Below are 23,550 nucleotides of genomic sequence, written 5' to 3' on the forward strand. Positions count from 1 at the left end.
TCTGTGTGTATGAAATACTGGTAGCTTGTGAAGAATATCATGACAAAACTTGATAAAATACCATTTATCATGAGCAAATATGGCATAAACAAGAGTTGAACCAAATGTTAACAAAGCCATTTTGACCAAATATCTCACCATTTTTTTGCGTTCCTGAAAGGTCTTCTTGATGCTCCCTCTCCTCTTGCCACCCCGGGTGCCACCATTCACTTTCACACGTCCTCTTGCTGAGATGGTTCTACCCTGCTGAATCAAAGAGTGTGAAAAAATGCAAAACATGAAATATGAATTAAAGGGGCTTGTTACTGATCAAAAAATATCACTACTTTCCTCTAAATCAGTATCACCTGAAAATCTAAAACAATGTCTTGTGTTTGTGCATGAAAAGGAAAGAGAGGATTGAAGGATGAATATATGTCAGTTCATCTAGAAGTTGATAGGCGCTGCTTCGTCCACTCATAAATGTACATACATATGCCAAGTTTTGAGTGAAAACCTCAAATGGTTCTTAACCCTAACTAGGCCGGGGGGGGGGGGGGAGGCCCCCCCCTCGACATTCCACGCGATGTATCGCAATCGCAAAAAGCTATCGCCGCGACGTTTCACAACTTTTTTCTTTCGAGTCTCCCGCATCTTTTGACACCAAATTTGCGATGCCCGGGCGCGCGGTTCCGAAGTCACGCATAAATATGTTCATGCATGTCAGACCAAAAATTGCTCAAAAACGTAAATTCGTGTACAATTTCAATGCAAACTGTGCTTACAGGCAAATTTCATAAAAGCATGATTATTTTGGTGTTTTATTGATTTAAATCAATGAATAACATATTTTCTTATTCGAAGCGATGTCGCGGACGAATTTCATCGAAAAAACATTGAAAAACATAAAGTCGAAAAAATACAGAAATACATAAGAAATTCAAAAACAATAAAATACTTAAGAATTTTTTCTGATATCACAATTTTTTTATTGCATTTGCTAAGGACACTAAAAGGAATATTTACACAAAAAATGTGCCTGTTTTGAGTTTTATTTTGTGATTTATACCAGATAGTCTGATTTCATGTATCATTATGCATAAATTAGCATAATTTAGCATAAATGATAATTTTGTGAAAAATTAACTTCAAGGTATTTTAGATTATATCATAGGCAATGTGTGTGCCAATTTTCGTCGTGATCGCGCAGTCGACGGCCGAGATCTGGAGGGGGGGCCTGGGAGCCCCCCCCCCCCCCCCCCCCCCCCCCCCCCCCTTATTAACTACCTATATAGCCCGGCCTAGTTAGGGTTAAGTTATTTTGTCCACAAAATCGATTACAAATGGAAGGATTGAAAGAAAACCTGAATACATAATGCCTCTGGTGACACTGTGCAGCAGAGACATTAAAAAACAACAACAACCCAGGAGGCCGAGTGGGTCTAGCGCTCACCCGAGTAGAGCAAGTTCTCCTTTTGTGCATTTTTGCAGACTATTAGTTTGACCTCTGTTATTCAGCTATGTCAGGAGAGGCGTTATGTCCACATCAGCTATTTGATCCGATATGGGAGAACAGAAACAATGTTTATGTACATGTACATAAATAATGTTTATGTACATGTACATATGTAGTTGCCAACACAGTGGCAGCTAGGTAGGAAGTGTCCACTGCAACAGTGGTGTATTCTACGTTATTCTACTTAAAATTACAGTTCCTTTTGTTAAACAGATATTGAAACATTAAATCTAAAATCCATAACAGGTTTTTGTTGGGAATATTTTAGGTAAATCATGTGAGTTTGTGGGAGTTTCAATTGAGCATGAAATCACTATTTATTTTGTCTTCAAAGAGAGAACATGTCTGGATGATAGAGAAGTTCTGATAATCAAGGTCCGACTGTACTTAAGAAGATCAGAGCACACTTGGAAGGCTCTGGGGGCCTCTCAGAAAATTCCCTGCCAATGTTGTTAAAAAATTAAGCATGCACTTTCAAAGAGATGATGAAAGTGTGAAATCTGGCCCCCAATTTGGTCCCAGCCCAAAGGAAGCCACACCTAGATCTGCCATAAAAAGTACCACATGAATCTATTTGCCCACAGCATATCTGGTTCTGTAGAAGATTTCTAAAAAAATTCTTTAATTTGAGGGCTCAGGGTAGTGGTTCCCCTCTGTACAAACATATATTCTATTACTCTAGTAATACCTGCCACATTTGGTAACAAATTTAACCATGCACTTATAAGAAGAAGAAAATAAGCAATTCAGCCCCACTTTTCTCCCAAAGGGATTTGACATAAACACATTCGAAACTGAACTTACAAATATACTTACAGCATTTCCAGTTTCATAGAAGTTTCATATCCAATTCGGCTGTTCTCAGTTCCCTTAGGGGCTGAAATCCCCCCCCCCCCACAAAAACACCCACATAAATAAATAAGCACATGGACACTTTCCTGATAAAACACTGTTTACGTTTGTGCAACAATAGAGCCAAGGTTTGCAAGAAGTGGTCTCCCTCTTTAGACCTCAACATTGACTTACTGTGGGTGATGTGTCTTGCTCCATGAACTCATATGGGTCAGGTGAGGGTGCCCTGTTAGGTCTCATTATGCCCATGTCCAGCTCACTTGTAAAGTCCATGGGGCCGATAAGTGGCACCACTGGTTTCTCCTCCTTCAGCTTCTTGTGGGGCTGGTAAAAGACTCTGGACAGCAAGTGATGAACAGTATTCATTGCAGCTCCGATAGCCTTTTTTTTTCTATTCACAGCCCTGATAACTGGAGGCTACAATCACAAATCTACATAAGCCCCAGAGCACTCTATTCTGGAAGCAAACTCCAATGAAAATAAGATACCATACACCAAAACCACATACTTTGACACGTGCAGACACACTAATATCAAGATATGATAAAACTTCTTTGACTCATGATCTTCACTGAAAATGTTAAAAAACTACAAGAAATGAATTAGGAATTTCAGTAGTGCATATTGCACAAGTTTCCCCACTCGACCATATCCCAACATGATATCCCCAAAGTGCTGACAAGGGTCATCTCTCCTACTTTCATTAACTACTTATATTCTTTAAATCCCAAGCATACCTAAATTCACTATGGCTAGGCTTATCTGAATCTGTATAAGAAATTGTTGACCATTACACTGTTTTCCATCCAGGGCCCTTCCCTGGATACCTATGACGGCAAAATCCATTAAAACAAGCCTGTGTAAACCCGCCTCCAAGAATGATTCCAGTCATGTTTCATAAAACTAGGCAGCAAGTTTGACAAAGGATGGAAGTATAAAAAATTAAAAAAAATGATGATGATGATGATGATGATAATAATAATAATAATAATTATAACAATAACATAAATATATATGCAGAACACACAAGGAACAATGCTAAACAGTCAAAAGCAGAGATGCCAATCTTTCAAACAGCATTGCAGTATTCTGAGGGCTGAAAAGGAATATCTTTTGATGAAAAACAGTACTTTACCTTTCTTGCAATAGACATGTATAATAATATAATATTGGAAAAACAATGTTTTCCATGAAACATGAAGTATTTTTGGCAAAATACTGCCACAAAGTACAAGTTGGCATCTCTGAAAAAGTGATCACAATAGCTCTCCTGTGCTGTCTGGTAAATGTGGAGGTACAACTGATTTGGACAGTCAGGAGTGGAAATATACCATCCTGCATATATAGCACTTTCATGGACTAGTGAAACACTCCATGCAGACTTACTCATCATTATTAGCCGGATCATAAAGTGAGTCCAGAATGCCTTCCCCCTCATCGCTGTGATTCTGATATCCACACAATGGCAAGAGGGGTCTCTTGTAGTCCACATGATGCTCACTAGGTAACTTAAAACATTGCCATACTTTGTCCTCCTCCTGTCTGGGCTCCTTGTTTTCACTAGTCCTACTGACCAACAGGTCTCGTTCCACTTTCACTTCTCCTATCACACCAGTATGGTCTAAAGTGTGTCCAATTTCACCCCGTGTAGGAGCAGCCCCACTCCCAGTAGGCATCCCCGACTCACAGTTTCGTGGGGGTGGATAAGGGCTAAGAGTCGGCATAGTCCTGTCCCGATCGCTGGGATTGAGTCCAGTCCCAGTGGGCGGGGGAACAAGAGGAGAGGGAGCCACTGATGGAGGGGATTCAGTCAGTAAAGGATCTGATGACCCAGGAGTTCTGAATGCTGCCGGGCTCTGTTGGGTGAATTTTGGCAGTGTATTGTTCGAGGGCTTGCCATCTTGTAATGACACAGGTCCAATTGATGATGATGGGGTTGTTGGTACACCTATCTGAGGCAGTCGTGACATGTCCTGTTCTAAGCTTAGCAGGTCATCAGACAGTGTGGCTCGGTGGTGGAAAGGTGTGACTGGTCGCTGGCCTCTCTGCTGTTTCTCTTGCTTCGACTCCACTTTGTGCTTGCTTCCAGAAAATGCTGGGTTGCCAAAGCTGGAGTGACTAGGGTGGCTGGAGCCAGAAGATGAAGGAGATTTACCATAGTGATTTGGAGATTTCAATTTCAGCGTCTTTTGCCTGTGACAGAGAAACATATATTCAGTGATTACAAACGGGTTAAATAAAGAGAGTGTATAGTTATATTTGTAAATTGGGGGGGGGGGGGGGGTCATATTGGGGGGTTTAACTGGAATACCAGAAAACATTGCATGACCTACAGCTAATACTGGAAGAGTAGGAACAAGACAAGTATGTAATCTGGCCCCATAACAAAGCAATACTATAAAACCAGAAACATTCACGAATTGCTACTGGTATTCAATGCACTGTGTAGACTAAACTTTTGGGAAAGTGGGCCCAAAATTCACGAATGTTTCATGCACACAAAAATTTATCATTTACAATAATTTCTGGCATACCATGAAGTAAGGCCGTCTCAAATGTTCAATATCATTATGTAAAGATTGAAAGAAATATCCCAGTGCCATTACATTCAAGTCTTAATCAGTCTACCAGATCTCGGCTGTCGACCGCGCGATTGCGACGAAAATTGGCACACACATTGCCTATAATGTAATCTGAAGTACCAGAATTTTTTTTTAGGTAAATTAAAAAAAAAAAAAATCATTTATGCTAAATTATGCTAATTTATGCATAATGATGCATGAAATCAGATAATTTGGTATAAATCACTAAATAAAGCTCAAAATGGGCACATTTTTTGTGTAAATACTCTTTTATAGTGTCCTGAGCAAATATAAGAGAAAAAAATTGTGCCATCAGAAAAATTTCCTAAGTATTTTATTGTTTTTTGAATTTCTTATGTATTTCTTTGTTTTTTTGACTTTATGTTTTTCATTGTTTGTTTTTTTTATGAAACTTGTCCGCGACATTGTTCCGAACAAGAAAATATGTTATCAATTGATTTTAATCAATAAAACCCCCAAATAATCATGCTTTTATGAAATTTGCCTGTAAGCACAGTTTGCGTTGAAATCGTACACGAATTCACGTTTTTGAGCAATTTTTGGTCTGACATGCACGTACATATTTATGCGCAACTTCGGAACCGGGCGCCCGAGCATCGCATATTTGGTGTCAAAAGATGCGTGAGACTCGAAAGAAAAAAGTCATGAAACGTTGCGGCGATAGCTTTTCGCATTAGCGATATATCCCGCGGAACGTCGAGGGGGGAGCCCCCCCCCCCTCCGGCCTAGTTAGGGTTAAGCCCAGTATTGTGGGCATTACATTTCACCATGCAGTCATTTGACTGATATCCACAGCAAGAAGTTCAAACGTGTTTGACACTCAAAAACAAAATAGTGCAAAAAAATTAAACCCCCAAAATGACATATCAGCCTCAAAGTTTGGGCAAAACATCACTGGAACACACCTTCATTCTTGTGATCTGCAAAATAACCCTTTACAGAGTTCACATTATGTATCAAGTCATGATGCCTACGACCCTGCCAATGCAAAGACTTCAGTCAGCATTGCTAACTTCAACCGACTACCTGTTGAAATATCTAAGATACGGAAAATCATACTTCAATAGAAAGCTAAAGGCATGAACAAGGTCAATAAATAAGCTCTGATACCTGAAGGCTATCCATGACATAATAAGACACAATTAAAAAGCTACATTCTTTTTGCTTTTCTGAGCATGAAACAGTTACGATTTCAGCTCTCTTTTGTGCGACGTAGGCCTGTGTATGGTGTACTGGCGCGGCAAAGCATCCAAAGCTCACCCAGCATATTGGTATAAGGTATCAGTTAAGCTGCAAGTAAGCATTTTGCCGCGGTAATCTTGAGCGTTGTCAAATCTTTTTAATTATTCCATCTACTGTATCTACTGATTGCAAATGATGGATTTGACGGAACCAACGTCAAAGACAAAATCCAAGAAGGGGTCGAGGTGTCTGGTATTTGGTTGCGGCAACACCACTTGGGGGGACCCTTCAGTGTGCATGCTAAGCCGGGAATGATGCCGGTTGGGACAGAGAAGTTCACACCATACCAACGAGCATGGGTGAAATTCATTGGAAGGCGTAGCAAGTTTGATGTCATAGATGCAAGGTTTGTTTTTCTTTACTACATATGGTTTTGAAAACATGGTGTATTTTACTATGTAAACCATATCTGTTTCTTCTCGTTTGGCTTCTTATCTAACGTTGGTAGGATGTAAGATGGTCAGCCCGAGTAGAGAGATCTTCTCGCATTACTTTGCTATGCAAAACTACTAACCAGTGCCAATCCGTAAAATTTTCAGCTAAAATGGCCCTTAAAAGCACACTTTATCATCACTGAATCAGCTCTACTGGAACATCTAAGCCTAGTCTACTCCTAATTGATGTTTGGCTTACTGATTTTATGAATTAATCCCCCCCCCCCAATTTTTTTTTTTTCTTGCACAGGTCTCGCAGAGGTTCTGCCTTCCAAAGAACAGCACTGTTAAAATCAAGTATGCCCAGTATATAGCAGCACCATTCAAAATACAGAAGTGCAAGCAGTGCACTTGCACTACATGTGCTTAGTTTCTCTATACTCTTTGGTTCGACAAAGCAGTTGACTTGAATGGTGCTGTGCTTTGAAAGGGAGCTGCGAGACCTGTCGATAAAAAAACATTATTAAAACATTATTACCTCTTGAGTTTGTACAGAATGTTCCTTTTTTCATTATTCTTCTTTCTTACTGACGAATTTTGTGGAAAAAATAAGTCAACAATGACATGACCAGTTAACATGAAATTTTCAGTCAACATGTCTCATATCAATATCTCTGTACTTGAAACTTTTCACGACGATAACATATCTGTGACATCATCTAGGCGCCATTTCGTGATTTTCAGATAAAGTCACATGATCGATCATAACTTCATAACAAAATGTCATTTCTATATCATTTTCGGTAGTCATAAAGTTCAAGTCATGACCAATCATCCTGTACTATGCTAATTACCTGGGTCATCATGACGCGTCCGTAAGCACGCATCAAAATTTTTACATGCTCAAAACGACTTCCCAATGGGAAATCTCGAAGTTTCAGACAATTTTAAGCGTTTCAAAAAATTCCGTGCGTACGCATCCGTCCGCGCGTTTTTACGCACATAGCACGTAAGCTACATGAAAATGCACTTTTTCCGACTGATTTGGATTCCTGGTACATCCACTGACAATATCCATTGATTTCCGATCGATTTTGACCAGTAACAAAGCAATGCACTGGCGTCAAAGTTCAAATTCCACGCACGCGTCTATGTGCAAATATAGTGAAAAACATGTCTTTGTTTATTTCGTCATATCTCTTTAAATTGTCCAGCAACCCTTTGTTTTTATTGCATATTACAAAAGCATAGAATTGTAAATAACATTTCAAGTATCAATATTATATAGTATCAATAATTCAAGTATCAACATAGACAGGACTTTGACACACATAAATTTCAATGGTGGCCTGTAAAACCTATAAGTAGTAACTAGCCCTACAAACAAAGATAACATATACTGTGTCAAATATTGAAAATGAATCGTCTGACAGGATACTGTGAATTATCTTTTATGATGGGCAATAAAATTTAATTCTATCACACACCACTCCTCATAACGCATGAATTGCAAGTATGTTAAATAAACATAACAGGAAGTGACTTTCTTTTATTGTTTTATCAAGATAAGCCAGGAGGCTGTTGGCAGTTTTTGTCCATCTGTTCCAAGCCCTCCCCCCCCCCCTGCAAAACTTTGTTTTCCACAATAAACAGACATAGAGACAGGGAATATGTTTTCAGTTTGTACATAGAATTTGTTTGATCAAAATAAATAACTGACACCAATACTTTGTTTTTATCTTTAAACTAGAAATATCACTTAAGGTGATTAATATCCCCGCCCCGTGACGACAGTCTTACCCAAGGAATGATCTTTCCTTGATCTTCTGCCATTTAAATGCCGTTACCATGGCAACGCCAGCTTCCGACACGTCCAAAAAATATGTCTTGCACATCTTCCCACCAAGACTATTGTGTGTGCCACATTTCATAAGCTTTTGTCAAAAACTGAGGAAGTAGTTCAATCCACAAGATCTTTCCTTGATCTTCCGCCATTAATACGCCGTTACCATGGCAACGCAGCTTCCGACACGTCCAAAAAATATGTCTTGCACATCTTCCCACCAAGACCAATGTGTGTGCCACATTTCATGAGCTTCAGTCGAATACAGAGGAAGTAGTTCAATCCGCAAGATCTTTCCTTGATCTTCTGCCATTTATATGCCGTTACCATGGCAACGCAGCTTCCGACACGTCCGAAAAATATGTCTTCCACATCTTCCCACCAAGATCAAGGTGTGTGCCACATTTCATAAGCTTTGGTCAAAAAACTGAGGAAGTAGTTAAATCCGCAAGATCTTTCCTTGATCTTCTGCCATTAATATGCCGTTACCATGGCAACGTACTTTCGGGTACTGTCAAAAAATGCGTCTTGCACATCTACAACCAAAGGCACACATCTGTACCAAGTTTCATGGAAATTGGGCAAAAACTGAGGAAGTAGTTTGCAACACAAAATTTTCCATCATTTTGGCTCATAATATGTGAGCTGTTACCATGGCAACATACTTTTTGTCACTGTCAAGAAATGTGTCATGCTGACCTATATCCTAAGACAAACATTCAATATGAATTCCATGAGAATTGGAAGAACACTGATGAAGCAGTTTTGCCATGAAGCATTTTGCCCTATATTTCACCAATAACATGCCGTTACCATGGCAACGCACTTTTTGCCACTGCGGAAATATGTGTCTTGCACATTAACACATTCAGATGAACATCTGTACCTAATTTCATAAAAATTGATCAAAAACTGTGGGAGGAGTTCGCGACGCAAGATTTGTACCCATTTTTGCCCATAACATGCCGTTACCATGGCAACATACTTTTGGGTACTGTCAAAAAATACGTCTTGCACATCTACAACCCAAGGCACACATCTGTGCCAAGTTTTACGGGAATCGGTTGAAAACTGAGGAAGTAGTTCGCGACGCAAGATTTGCAACGGACCGACCGCCCGCCCGACCGACCGCCCGACCGACCGCCCGACCGACCGCCCGCTGATTCCTATATACCCCCTTCAAACTTCGTTTGGCGGGGGTATAAAGATCTCTTTTGGAATTAAACTACCTCCTGAGTTTCTGTCCAATGGGACATGCCTAATTGCTAAGAAGTTATTTGTAACATTCAAAATATACAACAGAACAAGATATTCTAAAAAAATCCTTGAATGAAAGAATGCATTTCGTTCAATAATGGAGTTCATTGATATTTACAAAGGCAATACAATCATATCCTCTTTCAAAACGAAACTAGAAATGTCGCTACGGCGACTAGTGTATGCCTCCGCAATAATGCATGGTTCTCCTAATAGGTCTATAGTACAATGTCTTGACAATGTGTGATGACAGTTTCATACAATTGGCAAAATATTAAAATGACAGGTTTGCCACAAATGTGCTGAATGTTCACTTTCCTAGAACTAGGTTCAATGGGATGAATGATTAAAACGTCAGAGTGCAGGTATTTGGGGGAACTGATGATTTTTACTTGACTTTTGACCCTTTTATAAGTTTATGCACTGAGTAATTTTCAAGGTATTGAGAAAAAGTATAATTTCAGTATCAAATGGTAAAATAGTATTATCTAAACCTGGCCTTTGACCTTTGACCTCACAGTTCCAAAGAGAATCACTGTTAGGTAGAACATGCATAAATATGTAAGTTTCATGATAATACCTTGAGTTACTTTTGAGATATGGAGGAAGAAGTGCAATTTAGCACTTTCACTTGACCTTTGACCTTTTGGCAAGAAACTTCCCACAGAATATATATTGGGTTATACATGCATACATCAAGTAAAAAAAAAAATCCTTCAGGCATTGCATAAATATAAGGAAAGTAGTGATATTTTGAGGAGTTGACCTTGACCTTTGACCCATGACCCCCAACTTCCCTAGATAATCACTGCCCATCGGTACATGCATATATACTAAGTTCCATGAAGATACCTTGAACCATTTGCGAAGATATGAAGAAAAACATGAAATTTCAACCTTTTTTCACAAAATAACCTGTGACCTTTGACCTCGTGACCCTAAAATCTAAATGAAGTATTATCTCCCCAGGTTATACCCTCATACCAAGTTTGATGTAAAACCACCACACGGTTCTTGAGATATCGACAAAAACAAAACGGGACGGACGGACGACCCGAAAACATAATGCCTCCGGCCACTTCGTTGGCGGAGGCATAAAAAAATGTGAATGAAATCAGAGAAAGAGTCACCACTGGATGCCTTGTGAAAATGTGCCATAAATGCCATAAACATGCAGAAAACCTATTCATGATCTTGCCACTCCAGTAAAAATAAAATGTGTTCAGAGTCCTAACATACCTAATGACCTGTAGCAGCGTTGCTATGAAGCACTAATGGGCCTGATTCACAGATCTTGGGGAAGGAGATGATGCAAGCTAGAGATATATATTAAGTGTTCTATCACAAATGTAGTATACAAATAGTGAATGGTCACAAGTGCGCAATCCCGTTCCATTGCACAAGTAAAGACCATAACACTATTTGTTTATGCAACACCTGGAATGTTAACCAGTTCATTACAGGAACCTGGCATACCAGGTTTCCGTGGGAGCAACTGATAGATGGGAACCCGGTATGCCAGGTTCCCAAGATGAAGACACGAGTGCTTGCTTTCATGGCCTACATTTAAATGTTTCTTTGTGTTATATTGACCATAAAAGTGGGTTTAATAAAAAGATAAGAGTTTATTCTATCAGTATTCGTTCTCTTTCTTTTGGGGAAATGCGTATTTTAGTGTTATTTACCTTTCTTCTGTTTTTGTTTGTGCATGTTCTACTATAAAATTTGTATGAACATGTACATAGCAATCAAGCTGAGCTCAGTAGATTTCTGTGTTCACTGACCCCAGTCATCCCATTCAGGTACCTAGTTTTGTGTAGAACAAAAGAGGCTGTGAGCCCATCAAGGCAAGCTCTATTCATACCTCACACCCGATCGTTATTTCCATTGTTTGATGACACACGTAGTTGACCATGGAAAGGGGATACATGTACCGCTTGACTGCTTTCGCAAAAGTGGATTACCAACCTGTCCGTTCTCTGTTGATGGGTGAAAAAAATCTTGTTTTGGGACATTAAAAGGCACTCAGAGAATTGCGGAACAGGTTAACAGACGTGGTCCATACAGATTGTTGAATTTAACATAGAAATGCCAACGACTGTCCGTGAAAGGTGAATGAGTAGCATACTCAGTTCGTGTGTACGTACACAAAACCGATCGATTGCAGTTGTTTAAAAAAATGAGTAACAAAATACGCACTTGCAATTGAGTGCATGTGGCAAATTTTGTTTATGGTGACATCAGAGCCATGCAGTGGAACAAAAAGTAATCATGAGCTTAACACGGCAGTCAATGGAAATTGGCGACATCAGCCATGCAATATCCACTTTTGCTCGAACAAAATTGCATGGCTGACAGCAACATCATCAATGGTATCTTTAACTGCATGTCACGTGATGGGCAATCAACCAATCGGATAGCTACATTCTTTTTAGGTGTTTTATAATTTTACATGTCTGGCTTCATTGCTTATTGCCCTTGTCATAAAAACAAACCTAAATAACAAAAAAGAGCAGCTCTTGGCAATATCATGTGCTTAATTAGTGATGGTACTCAGTTGTGAATTTGATTGTGGCTGGCTAGTATTCTGTTAGAAGTTGCATGATATTGTGCAATATCGGTAAACGAAGAAGGTAGTTAAGATGAGCAATAGCATTCAGAGGACACCTTTGTGTACAAAGACAAATCACACAAAAACAGCTACCCTGGTGTATGAATGGTTTGCAATGCTTTACAAAGCATATTGAACTGTTCGCTCCTGCAAAGTAATTCTATGAACTCATCCTTTTTACACTGTGGCTCCCCGAGGGACTACAACCGAAGTATTATTGGAATATACTCCTTTTAGTGGTAGCACCACCAAATATTCAATTTGAAAGGGGCAACAACAGCTAAAGGTAAGTAGCTGGTTCTTTGTCTTGTTCATTACTAACTAATCAAGGTTGTTGAGATTAGATTACAGATAAGAAGTTTCAATACACCATGCAGATTGCTAAATGTACAAAAATGGAAATATAATTATATCAGTGAAGTCTTTCAAAGCTACTTGATAATGTAAATCAAGACTTTGTTTCATCAACCTAAATGCTGATTGGTCACAGAAATTTGAGTTGGTTACACCACACTGGAAAGGGTAATTGCCTACAATGTATAATAGTCCTCATTTGCTCTGCATGCATGAATTACTAAAAGCCATTTCCCCTACCTTGAGCAGGCACACTCTGTCTTCGAGGAAGGGTCATGGAATTGCCAAGTGACCTGTGGCCCTTGAGGTGAGGTCTGGGAAACAGGTGTGACTGGAGGTTGGGGTTTGGACTCCAGGCTTGAGTTGTCTTCAGTGTTAATACTGCAAGGTTCAAGAGTGGGCTGGCTGGTGCTATACATGAAGAAAATGAGAAAAGGAGGGAAAGCACCCCTAGAGGTTATAGTACTGTCACATAATGTACTCAAAGATATATTATTTCAATACTGTGGAAGTAGTTTGTTCCATAAGGTTTCGGTAAAAGTGTGGTGAACATGGCAAAATTTTTTGACAAACACACACAAAAAAAGTGTCTTGCACATCTATACCTCAATGTCATCATGTCCACCAAATTTGATTTCAACTACTTTAAAATTGTGGAAGTAGTTCACTTCACAAGATTTTCAAAAGAATTTGTAGTTACAATGGCAACGCCTTGTCAGGTACAAGCACAAAGCACGTCTTGCACAACTACACCTATAGATCATTATACATACCAAATTTGAAAAAAAAAAAATAATTGCTTGAATACTGTAGAAGTAGTTTGCTTAACAAGGTTTTGGGAAAATTGTGGTTACCATGGTAAAGCTTTCTCCGACAAACACACACAAAAATAACATATCTTCCAAATCTACAACTCAATGTTATCATGTACCCCAAGTTTCATCAAAATCGCTTCAAAACTGTAAGAATTCACGACACAAGATTTGCTGACTTGCTGATTCCTATACGACTCCCTTATACACTTCGTGCATAAGGGGGTAAAAAATTCAAGTTCAATAAATACTGTAAAACGAGGGAGGAATGTTCGCGTGCATTTTAATTTTGCGAATTTCGCGAGAGCCGAGTATCGCAAAATTAAACTGCACGCTAAAGACCTTATCTACACAATATGCATTGAATGTTAGAGGCAACTCGCGAAAATTTCATGCCACGAAAATACAGTTTTGAAGTAATTTCACACTTCATATTGTTGAAAATGGATTATAATAACCTACATATATTCTATATATGTCAAAATGAATATATAACCATAGAAAGAAACAAAGACATGCACAAGAACAGGATTGCATATTCTTTATAAATGAGGGGGTGGGGGAACTGGAAAGAAAAAATTCCTCAAAAATATATCTCAAAATCCACTGGACATTTGCATAATTTTCATTTTTAAAAATGCTGCTACCATGGCAACACATTGTTCAACATTGACATAAGATGAAGTATGCATATCTACATAGTAATGCAGTCACACGTGTCAAATTTCACGTCAAATTCTGAAAATTGAGGGAGTTCGCTTAACCATAAAAAGACTGGGGGGGGGGCCTAAAAGGCCCCCCCTCGACATTTCACGCGATTACACTGCAACACCCAATGCTCTCACCACGATGCTCTATGACTTTTTTCTTTCGAGTTTCCCGCACATTTTGACACCAAATTTGTGACGCCCGGGGGTACGGTTCTGAAGTTACATAACTTTTTGTACATGCTCGCGACACCAAAAATGGCTCAAAAATGTGATTTTGTGTACAAAGTCAATACAAATTGAGTTTTTTCACATGGTTTATATAAATATGCTTATTTTTACTCTCAATGGCTAAAATTAATTTGTTTTAGTAGAATTATGCTTCAAAAAGGGTCTGCCACAAATTTCACTGAAAAAAACAACAAACACAAAAGGTCGAAAAAACAAAGAAATACATAAAACAATAAAATAAGTAAGAAATTAATTTTGATACCGAATTTTTTTTCAAGAACATTTGCTAAGAATGCCACAAAGAATATTTAGACCAAAAATGAGCACTTTTGGAGCTTTATTTACTGATATAGATCAAAAAGTCTGATTTCTCGCATAATTTAGCTTAATTAATCAAAATAAAATAAAAGAAGACTATTTTGGAAAATTCAAATATACGATCTTGTAGATTACATCGCACACTACCATTGTGCAAATTTCCGCGGCGATCGCGCGATCCACGGCCGAGATCTTAAGGGGGGGCCCTTTAGGCCCCCCAGTCTTTCGAGCTACCAAAATAGCCCAGTCTTTTAAGGGTTAATCCACAATTTTTGTATGCTTTTTATTTTTAAAAAAATGTGGTTACCATGGCAATGCAACAACAATCAACACTGACAAAAGATGTGTTTTGCACATCTTAAAACTGCAGTGGTCATATGTGCCAAGTCTCACATCAAATGCTCAAAAACTGAGGGAGTAACACTATTCACAATATTTTTATGTGATTTTTATTTTAAAATATTGTTACCATGAAAACATTGTCTAACGATGATAAAAAGATGAGGTTTGCAAAAATAAAATCACAGTGGTTACATATATATGCCAAATTTCAAGTCAGATGTTCAAAAGCTGAGGGAGTTAGGCCCCCCCCTCCGGATCTCGGCCGTCGACCACGCGATCGTGACGAAAACTGGCACACACATTGCCTATGATGTAATCTAAAGTAAAGTTAATTTTTTCAAAAATTATCATTTACACTAAATTATGCTAATTTATGCATAATAATGCATGAAATCAGACAATTTGGTATAAATCACTAAATAAAGGTCAAAACAGGCACATTTTTGGTGTAAATATTCTTTTTAGTGTCCTTAGCAAATGTAAGAGAAAAAAATTGCACAATCAGAAAAAATTTCCTAAGTATTTTATTGTTTTCTGAATTTCTTATGTATTTCCTTGTTTTTTCGACTTTATGTTTTTCATTGTTTTTTCGATGAAATTCGTCCATGACATTGTTCCGAACAAGAAAATGCGTTATTAATTGATTTTAATCGATAAACCCCCAAAATAATCATGCTTTTATGAAATTTGCCTGGAAACACAGTTTGCATTGAAATTGTACCCAAATTCACGTTTTTGAGCAATTTTTGGTCTGACATGCACATGCATATTTATGCGCAACTTCGGAACCGCGCATCCGGGCATCGCAAATTTGGTGTCAAAAGATGCGGGAGACTCGAAAGAAAAAAGTCATGAAACGTCGCGGCGATAGCTTCTTGCGATAGCGATACATGGCGCGAAATGTCGAGGGGGGGGGCCTCGGAGGCCCCCCGGCCTAGTTAGGGTTAAGTCTTCAGGCAGAACCCTCAGGGAATCACAGGGGTTTTGTTATCTTTATCTATTTATTTTTGCCAAGAGTGTGTGAGGGGGGGGGGGGGTGCAAGAAGATAACCCTAGAACTTCAACAGGTTCTGCTCACCTCTTGACACACAAGTTGCATGATAAAAACAAGCAAAAAGGAGGAAGTACAGGAAGGAGAGAATATCAAAGTTTTTTTCTCTGAAGAAAAAGTGGGAAAAGAAATATGAATTGAAAAAGAGATATGAATGGAAAAAGAAAATATGAGGCCCTGAGACCTATGGATTTCCACTGGTGCTTGGAGGTGCGAGGGGAGGGGGGGAGTCAAAGTCAAATGTCAAGGGCATCATCCCATTTCGATGGGAAGATTCTGTGGGCACAACTTTAAGGGAATCTCATCAAGCGTTTTTAGCAATATTCTCCCCCAATTTTTTTTTTTTTTTTTTTTTGGGGGGGGGGGAGGCAAAAAGTATGTGTGTGTGTGTGCGTTGGCGATGGGGAGGGGGGGGGGGGGAACAACAGGATAACCCTCAGATTTCAACAGGTAATGCTAACCCCTTGAAACTCAAGTTCCACAATAAAAACAAGTGGCAGGAAGATCCAAACTATGGACCGGATCGCCACATATTACTGTAATATTTCTGGGAGGGGGTGGTCATGGGTAGAAGAGAGCACAAACAAAGGAATGAGAAAACATTTATACTTCATAAATGAAAATGTGGAAAAAGAAATATGAAATGCAAAAATATAAGGCCCTCAGACCTGTGGATTTCCACGGATGCTGCTAGTACCAAGTACAGCTTCAAACAATTTCAAAATAGTTCCATGCTCTGTAGAAATATATTTTCACACATTTTTGCTCGTTTTTTGGCCAGAGAGGTGGACTGAGAATAAGCCAGTTCCTAGTTTCACTTTGCGCATGAGCAGAAAAAGGTCATTTGGGATAAAAGGCATGTTGATATTTAAATTCAATGAGATAAGCATCTGTGATGTAATGATTATTCATGACATAATCCTTATAAATGGTGCTTGCCAGCACGTCCACCTGACAGCAACGAAGTGTTCATTACAGCCTATTATTCAGCAATATTAACAGAAAAGGGTTGGTAATCATGAATTCAATGCAAAACAATGAAAGGGATGCTTCTGCAAGTGCAAATTGGCAGGCCATTCTAGTTACCTTGTCATTCTTTGTTTAAACAAGAATGCCATAATTGTTATGTCAGGCAAGGTTATGCATTATGTTGCTATGACAATGAGTGAAAAGCCTTTAGAACCAAATGAGAAAAAAAAAAGGAAGGTCATTTATCTAAATTGTGGCCATGAGCTAATTATGATTTGGTTTATCATGAAATCAGCAAATAGCCACCCCCTCTTTGAATATCAAGAAAGGAGAAATAATGCCCCTCACACATGGAAGATTTCATGGTAGTTTCATCAAACCTAGATATGTTAGAAAGTGCTACATAAACCCATCACCACATACAGGCATATTTAGTTAGGCATTTCTTCTTTTAACCCGTTGAGGATGGTTTGATTTTGCTACAACACACATTTCCCATAAACGCTTGCCCGAGTATACTCGGGACTCGCCCTCAACGGGTTAAAAATTGTTCTTTTCACTACTGAACATTATTGGTTCCATGAAGTTACACGAAAGCAGTACAAGAGTGTAATTTTGGTTGCTATCCAACAGCCTGCTACATACCCAATGACATTGTTGCTGCCTGTGTTCATGTTGCATCCAGGAGTGCCAGTCACAGAGCCATTTATGAGAGAGCCATTGGGCATGTTCCCAGTGTTGCCTTCATTATTACTACTACCACTACCAACTGCAGCAGGGGGAGCCGTCTCTGTGAGCCACTGTGACCACACCTTACAGGTAACCTTCTGGATAAGTCCGCCAGAGCAGGAGTCATCTCCTTCATCCCCCAAACTAGGATCCAGAGTGGCTCCACCAGGGTAAATAGAGGTTGACCCATCCCCTGGAGGAAGCTGCTGATCTGGTGGTGATGTTGGTGGTGTTAGAGCAACAGATGACAATCCTGCAAAGAGAGGCGAGTGCATGTGTTAGAACATGTTTCGGTTGCTGCCACTCCGGTTCAAAAGAAGATTGGCACTTCTTACAGTATGTGAGGAAATTGAAGATTTCCTACTGGACATCAATTACATGTTTATCGCAGCTGCAATGTACAAGATGAATATAAAGTGTTGTAAAACAGCTTCTAATTTGTAAGAGCACTATACAATTGTAATTACCGTATTGCATTGTATTGTAATTGTTGTCTACACCACTAATGTGTCAAAGGACCATTAGGCCAAAAAAAAAAAATTGTTGCATTGGCGTAACCCGCCCGACCCTAAAAATTCCGCCGACACCATGTTTTTTTTATTATTTTGTTTTGCTATCGACATCAAATATCTTGTTGATTGCGATCGCGATCGCACAAACCCGGAAGTGGAAACGGCTCTGCTGGGGATATCGGATGTACGAGGGAGAGATCTAGCGCCTCGCATAAGCCTTCCTTGATCAGTACGTCATCTGTTTCCAACACGGACACGTACTCTAACAAGATTTATTCAGTGTATACGTAGCATTCAGACTGCGATGTATTGTGCACAGTTTTGCCATAGGTTTCTTGTGTGGAGAACTTACACGAATCTGTATATGTGGGACTGTAATAGAGATCGCCGTGTGCGATGAAAAGATCGTACATATGGGTCAATTTGCATCTATCTTATCTAAGTCAAAATAGTAAAATATGAAGTGAAAACATTCAGGATAGGGATTTCAACATCTTTAAATTCTGTGAAGGGGTATAATTCCAGTAATATCGGCCTCATAAATGATTTGTAGAATAGATGAACACAGCACATTCGGTGCAGCAGTTGTAACTGTTTACTGAGCTGAGCACGAGTTTTACACGTAAAATGCAGGTAGCAAAAAAAAAAAAAAAAAAAAAAAATCCGCCCGACCGACCCTACTTGAAAATCTCATGTTACGCCAATGCAACAATTTTTTTTTTTTTGGCCTTACTGGGCAAACGTAATGAACAATAAAACACATGGCATCTAAGCAATACAAAGCAAATGGGGCAGTTATGAAGATTTGCTAGGTCTATGGAAAGGTGACTTTAGATGCACATGATTGAGACGGTAATGTCAAAAATGTTTTTGTTGCAAATGTTATTCGCTTTTTCTCACTGAAATTTCTAAATGGATGTATTCATCTTATATCCAAAACGTCTTTGTGTACTTTAGCAATGTACATTAAGTCAGTTACAAATGCACACTAAGTCAGTTTTCAAGTGCGCACTCTGTTAGTTTACAAGTACAGTGCAGGCTCAATCACCGTAAACAAGTTCGTGTTCAGCTAGCTAACTAGTAGCGTACTAGTACCAGTGTGTTTGGTAGGGGCATTTCTTCGGACATCTTGGCTTCTTCAAAAGCAAGTTTGTTGCAAGTTCTGCATGTATCTGACCAGTATCAACCCATAAACTAAGGTAAATGAGAAATAAATCAAAGAACTATTTTGTAAAACACAAAGTGCACAAGTCTAAGTTTGGGATGTTTGTACAGATGCAGGTCCCTCTCGGATATACCGTCAAGTGCGCTGCATCTCCACCAATGCCCTCTCACTTGTGCATTATTTGTATGATATCACCTTTGTATGCCAGAGGAGACCCCAAGGCCAACATCTTTCCCTATACAATCACTGCACAGTAATGCACCTAGTCTTATCAATTTTATGCACTGAGTAATCTATAAGGTATGGAAAAAATGTGTGATTTCAGAATTTTAGCATCTAAACCTCACCTTTGACCCTTGAATTTTGACCCCACTACCTCAAAATTTCCAAGAGAATCATTGTCAGGCAGTATATGCATATGTACTAAATTTCATAATATCTTGAACTATTTTTGAGATATGGAGAAAAAAGTAAAATTGTAGCATTTTTACTTGACCTTTGAACTTCAATCCTCAAGGTCTTTATGGTCTGTATTTGGTAATACATGCATACACAATACACAATGTTTTAAGAAAACACATTCAGGCACTGCATGGAGGTGGGGGAAATAGTGTAATTGTAAGCTTTTTGCCCTAACCCATGATGTTGACCTTTGACTCAATGACCCATAAAGTTCCAAGAAAATCACTGACAGGCAGTACATGCATAGTATGTGGCAAGTTTCATGAAGATTCCTTGAGCCATTTCCAAGATATAGAGAAAAAAGTAAAATCTTAGCATTTTCACTTGACCTTTCACCTTTGACCCCATGGCCCAAAACCTTTCTGACAGAATCTTCACTGGATAATACATTTATAATAACACTGAGTTTCAAGAAAATACCTTCAGGCATAGCATAGATATAGGGGAAATAGTGAAATTTTGAGAATTTGACCTTGGCCTTAGATCTTATGCACCCAAACGTTTATAGGCACATCTTCATCCATTCACACATACACATACCAAATTTCAGTAGGATACCTCAAACGATGTTTCAGTTACACTGTCCACAAAATTCATTATGGACGGGAGATGGACCGACAACCCGAAAACATTATGCCTCTGGCGACACTTCGTGGCGGAGGTATAAAAACATGGACTTTCAGTTTTTAAATCAACCTGATCATTCGAGTGATCACTACAGCTTTTCTTTTATAGAAACTATCAATTGTGATATTTCTTTCAAGCATTTCTTCTGTTACTTAAACTTGAGTTTTCCAAAAGGAGAATATCTCATTTGAGTTTAAATCATTTTCAACCAGTACACTTAAATCTGTTATTCTTAATCTTCCAATTACTGCATGTCACATACTGTAGAAGTACAAATTTTTGCAGTGTGGAAATTTTCGCGCATTCGCACAACCAGAAGCTAGAATGAAAATTAAAGCATGCGAATATTTTGCATGCCATATGTTCCAGTAATTGATGTCTTGATTCCACAAAATAAAAAACATGTGAAATTCATCTTACCTGGCCAAGCACGAAAAATTAACTGCACGAAACTATCCACTTTTACAGTGAACTTAATATCATTACTAAAGACAATAAAACACCCCATTTCAAATCTAAGCCTCCCTAAAGGTTAGCAATGATATTATTTACTTCACCTTACAATCTTACAACATACTTCAGGGTTATGTGTCATTATAAGCAGCAAGGGGTAGCTGGGACAACATAAAAGCATGGGTTTCGTTTGTTACGCACTTGGAAATGAATATTTTCCTGGCATTTAACAACCTTGATAAGAGACATTGTGAAGCTATTAGAAGGGTATTTGGGAATAAGAGCAGCAATCAATTATCTACGCACCTGGAGTGGCTGGACCATTAAGCTTGCTGTGCCCAACACCTAGAGAAGGGGGTGCAATATATACTCCTGGCTGCGATGCCACAGTGTGGTGGGAGTACTCGTTCTGGGGCACCAGCACATAGCAGCTAGGATAGAGCATTCTCATGCCACCTGTATGGGGAGAGCAATTGTGGAGAGATGGAAACGTTTCATGTGGACAGACAGACAGCAGATCATGACAGATTGATGTGGGTGGACAAAGGATAAATATCACTGAAAGAAATACACAAATCATGTAACCCTCCCCTGAATATAATGTAACCTAAGTACCTACTGTGAAACCTCCAACAGCACACTACTTTCAGAAGATGATTTCACAAAATTAAATAAAAAACAACAAAATAAACAAAGAAACCCTGTGGGCAAAGCATGAGCACTCACTGAGTATCACAATTCACCTTTATGCATTCTTGCAGACTATCATGTAAGAAGAACATAGCAAACTGGGGGGGGGGGGGGGGGGAGGGGGTACGTTGGGGAGCCACAAGAGGGTATGGTGTCCATTTGCATGTTCTATCACAATGGTGATTAGAAGAACTAAATGCTAACTTGTAGACAAGGCAAGTGCCATAATGTGTCTCGCCCATTCGCGTACAAGAAATTGTACGCGAATGGGATATAACCAGGGATGAGACACAGAAAAGTTGAAAAAAGAGGAGAGAGTTTGCGAGGGAGCGTAGCGACCGAGCGGGGGGAGGGTGTGGGAGGGGGGTGTCCCCCCTTCCACGGTGAGGACTTTTTGAAATTCAAGGTATGAAAAAACTCATTTTAATGCATTTTAAAACTGAAATTTACTATTGTTATGAGGTACATTTTACAGAGAAACATTGTGATAATTGAACTCATGAATGACACTTGCAAAATCTAACAGGAAGGAAAAGTATGCTTATTCACTGTTATACCTAGGACCTACTCAAATGTGAGGCCATAATAAATCACAGTAATGTACACCCAGGTGACGTCTTGCTGGACTCAGTTCATACGGGTACAAAAAAAAAATATATATAAAATAAATCACAGCTTAGCATTGCCATTGTTGGCTGTCTTTACCTTAGTCCATTAACAGTTTACAGTGCACAGACCAGGCAAAGTACTAGTAATAGTAGTATTGCTAATCTTGGTCCATGTAGTCTAGCTAGTAGAGAATTAATCATGTATGTAAGACAGCTGAAAATAAATCATACACGCAGCTCAGCATTGTTGACCGTCTCTACGTCCATGCAACAGCTAACTTTGACCGAAAGATCGGTCTGTATCTGTCCGTCGGGGAATGTTCCGCGGAGACTGCGTCTGGCTTCACGGATCCCCTCCATAGGACAGCGTTAATGGCAAAATATAAAAGAGTCCTCCGGACAGACGGATCTTTCTGTCTAACATGCTACAGCTAACTTAATTAGACTGCCTGTAATACCTTACAGGAGGTACAAAAATTTGTAGACCCGGTTAAGTCCATAAACAGCTAATGTAGACCAAGCAAATGAAGTATTGACTGTTGGATGAAGTCCAGAATGTAAAGCGAATCCTTGCGGCGGATGATGTATCACAAGTTCCAGGTCCCGAGGAAGTCGACTGAATCGCTGGCCTAACGTGGTTAGAAGACGAAACTGGTTCTAGGAGATCAACTTCATATTCCAACCACTGCCACTTGAACTTTACTGTATTGGAGACATCTGTGTCAATATCCGCTACACGAGGGTCATCCTTATCGAAGGTCTTCATTTTCTCGTTGAAGAAAGAAATCTCACCGGTCCACAAAATCACGATGACAAATGTAGGTCACGCCAACGTAATCAGCGGGATACAAAAGCAGCGAATCGCGTAGACAGAAGATCCGTCTGTCCGGAGAACTCTTTTATATTTTGCCATAAGTTATAACGCTGTCCTCCGTATACGGAGGAGATCCGTGAAGCCAGACGCAGTCTCCGCGGAACATTCCCCGCGACGGTCAGATACAGACCGATCTTTCGGTCAACGCATCGCGCTGAATGCTAAGGCAGCATGCATGCCGAAGCTCCTTGATAGTAATGATACACGTAATACGCAGTTACAGCCTCACACACGTGTGCATCATATCACACCACACTGCAAGCTACAGTATAGTACCGTAGCTACAAGTTGATCGACACGCACGTTTCACATCCATTTCACGCATGAAACATGCAACATCGCACAGCTGCCCGCTGACAAATGCACTCA

At 39.4% G+C, this 23,550-nt stretch overlaps 1 protein-coding gene across 1 annotated transcript; it reads right to left on the reverse strand.

Annotated features, from left to right (window-relative positions):
- Positions 1 to 138: 138 nt before the first annotated feature.
- On the reverse strand, positions 139 to 21,742 carry LOC139715311 (mediator of RNA polymerase II transcription subunit 13-like; the record flags this gene model as incomplete). The annotated part of the gene is made up of 6 exons (XM_071626887.1): positions 21,316 to 21,742; positions 17,707 to 18,043; positions 12,872 to 13,042; positions 3,734 to 4,540; positions 2,522 to 2,684; positions 139 to 243 (listed from the first exon to the last, which is right to left on the reverse strand). Coding segments are annotated over exons 1-6 (1,857 nt in total), but the record flags the coding sequence as incomplete, so codon positions are not given.
- Between the last annotated feature and the right edge of the window lie 1,808 nt (positions 21,743 to 23,550).

Source organism: Diadema antillarum, unplaced genomic scaffold (assembly GCF_040938485.1).
Source record: "Diadema antillarum isolate AM-2024a unplaced genomic scaffold, OU_Dant_1.0 seq00003257_RagTag, whole genome shotgun sequence".
NCBI classification, from domain to species: domain Eukaryota; kingdom Metazoa; phylum Echinodermata; class Echinoidea; order Diadematoida; family Diadematidae; genus Diadema; species Diadema antillarum.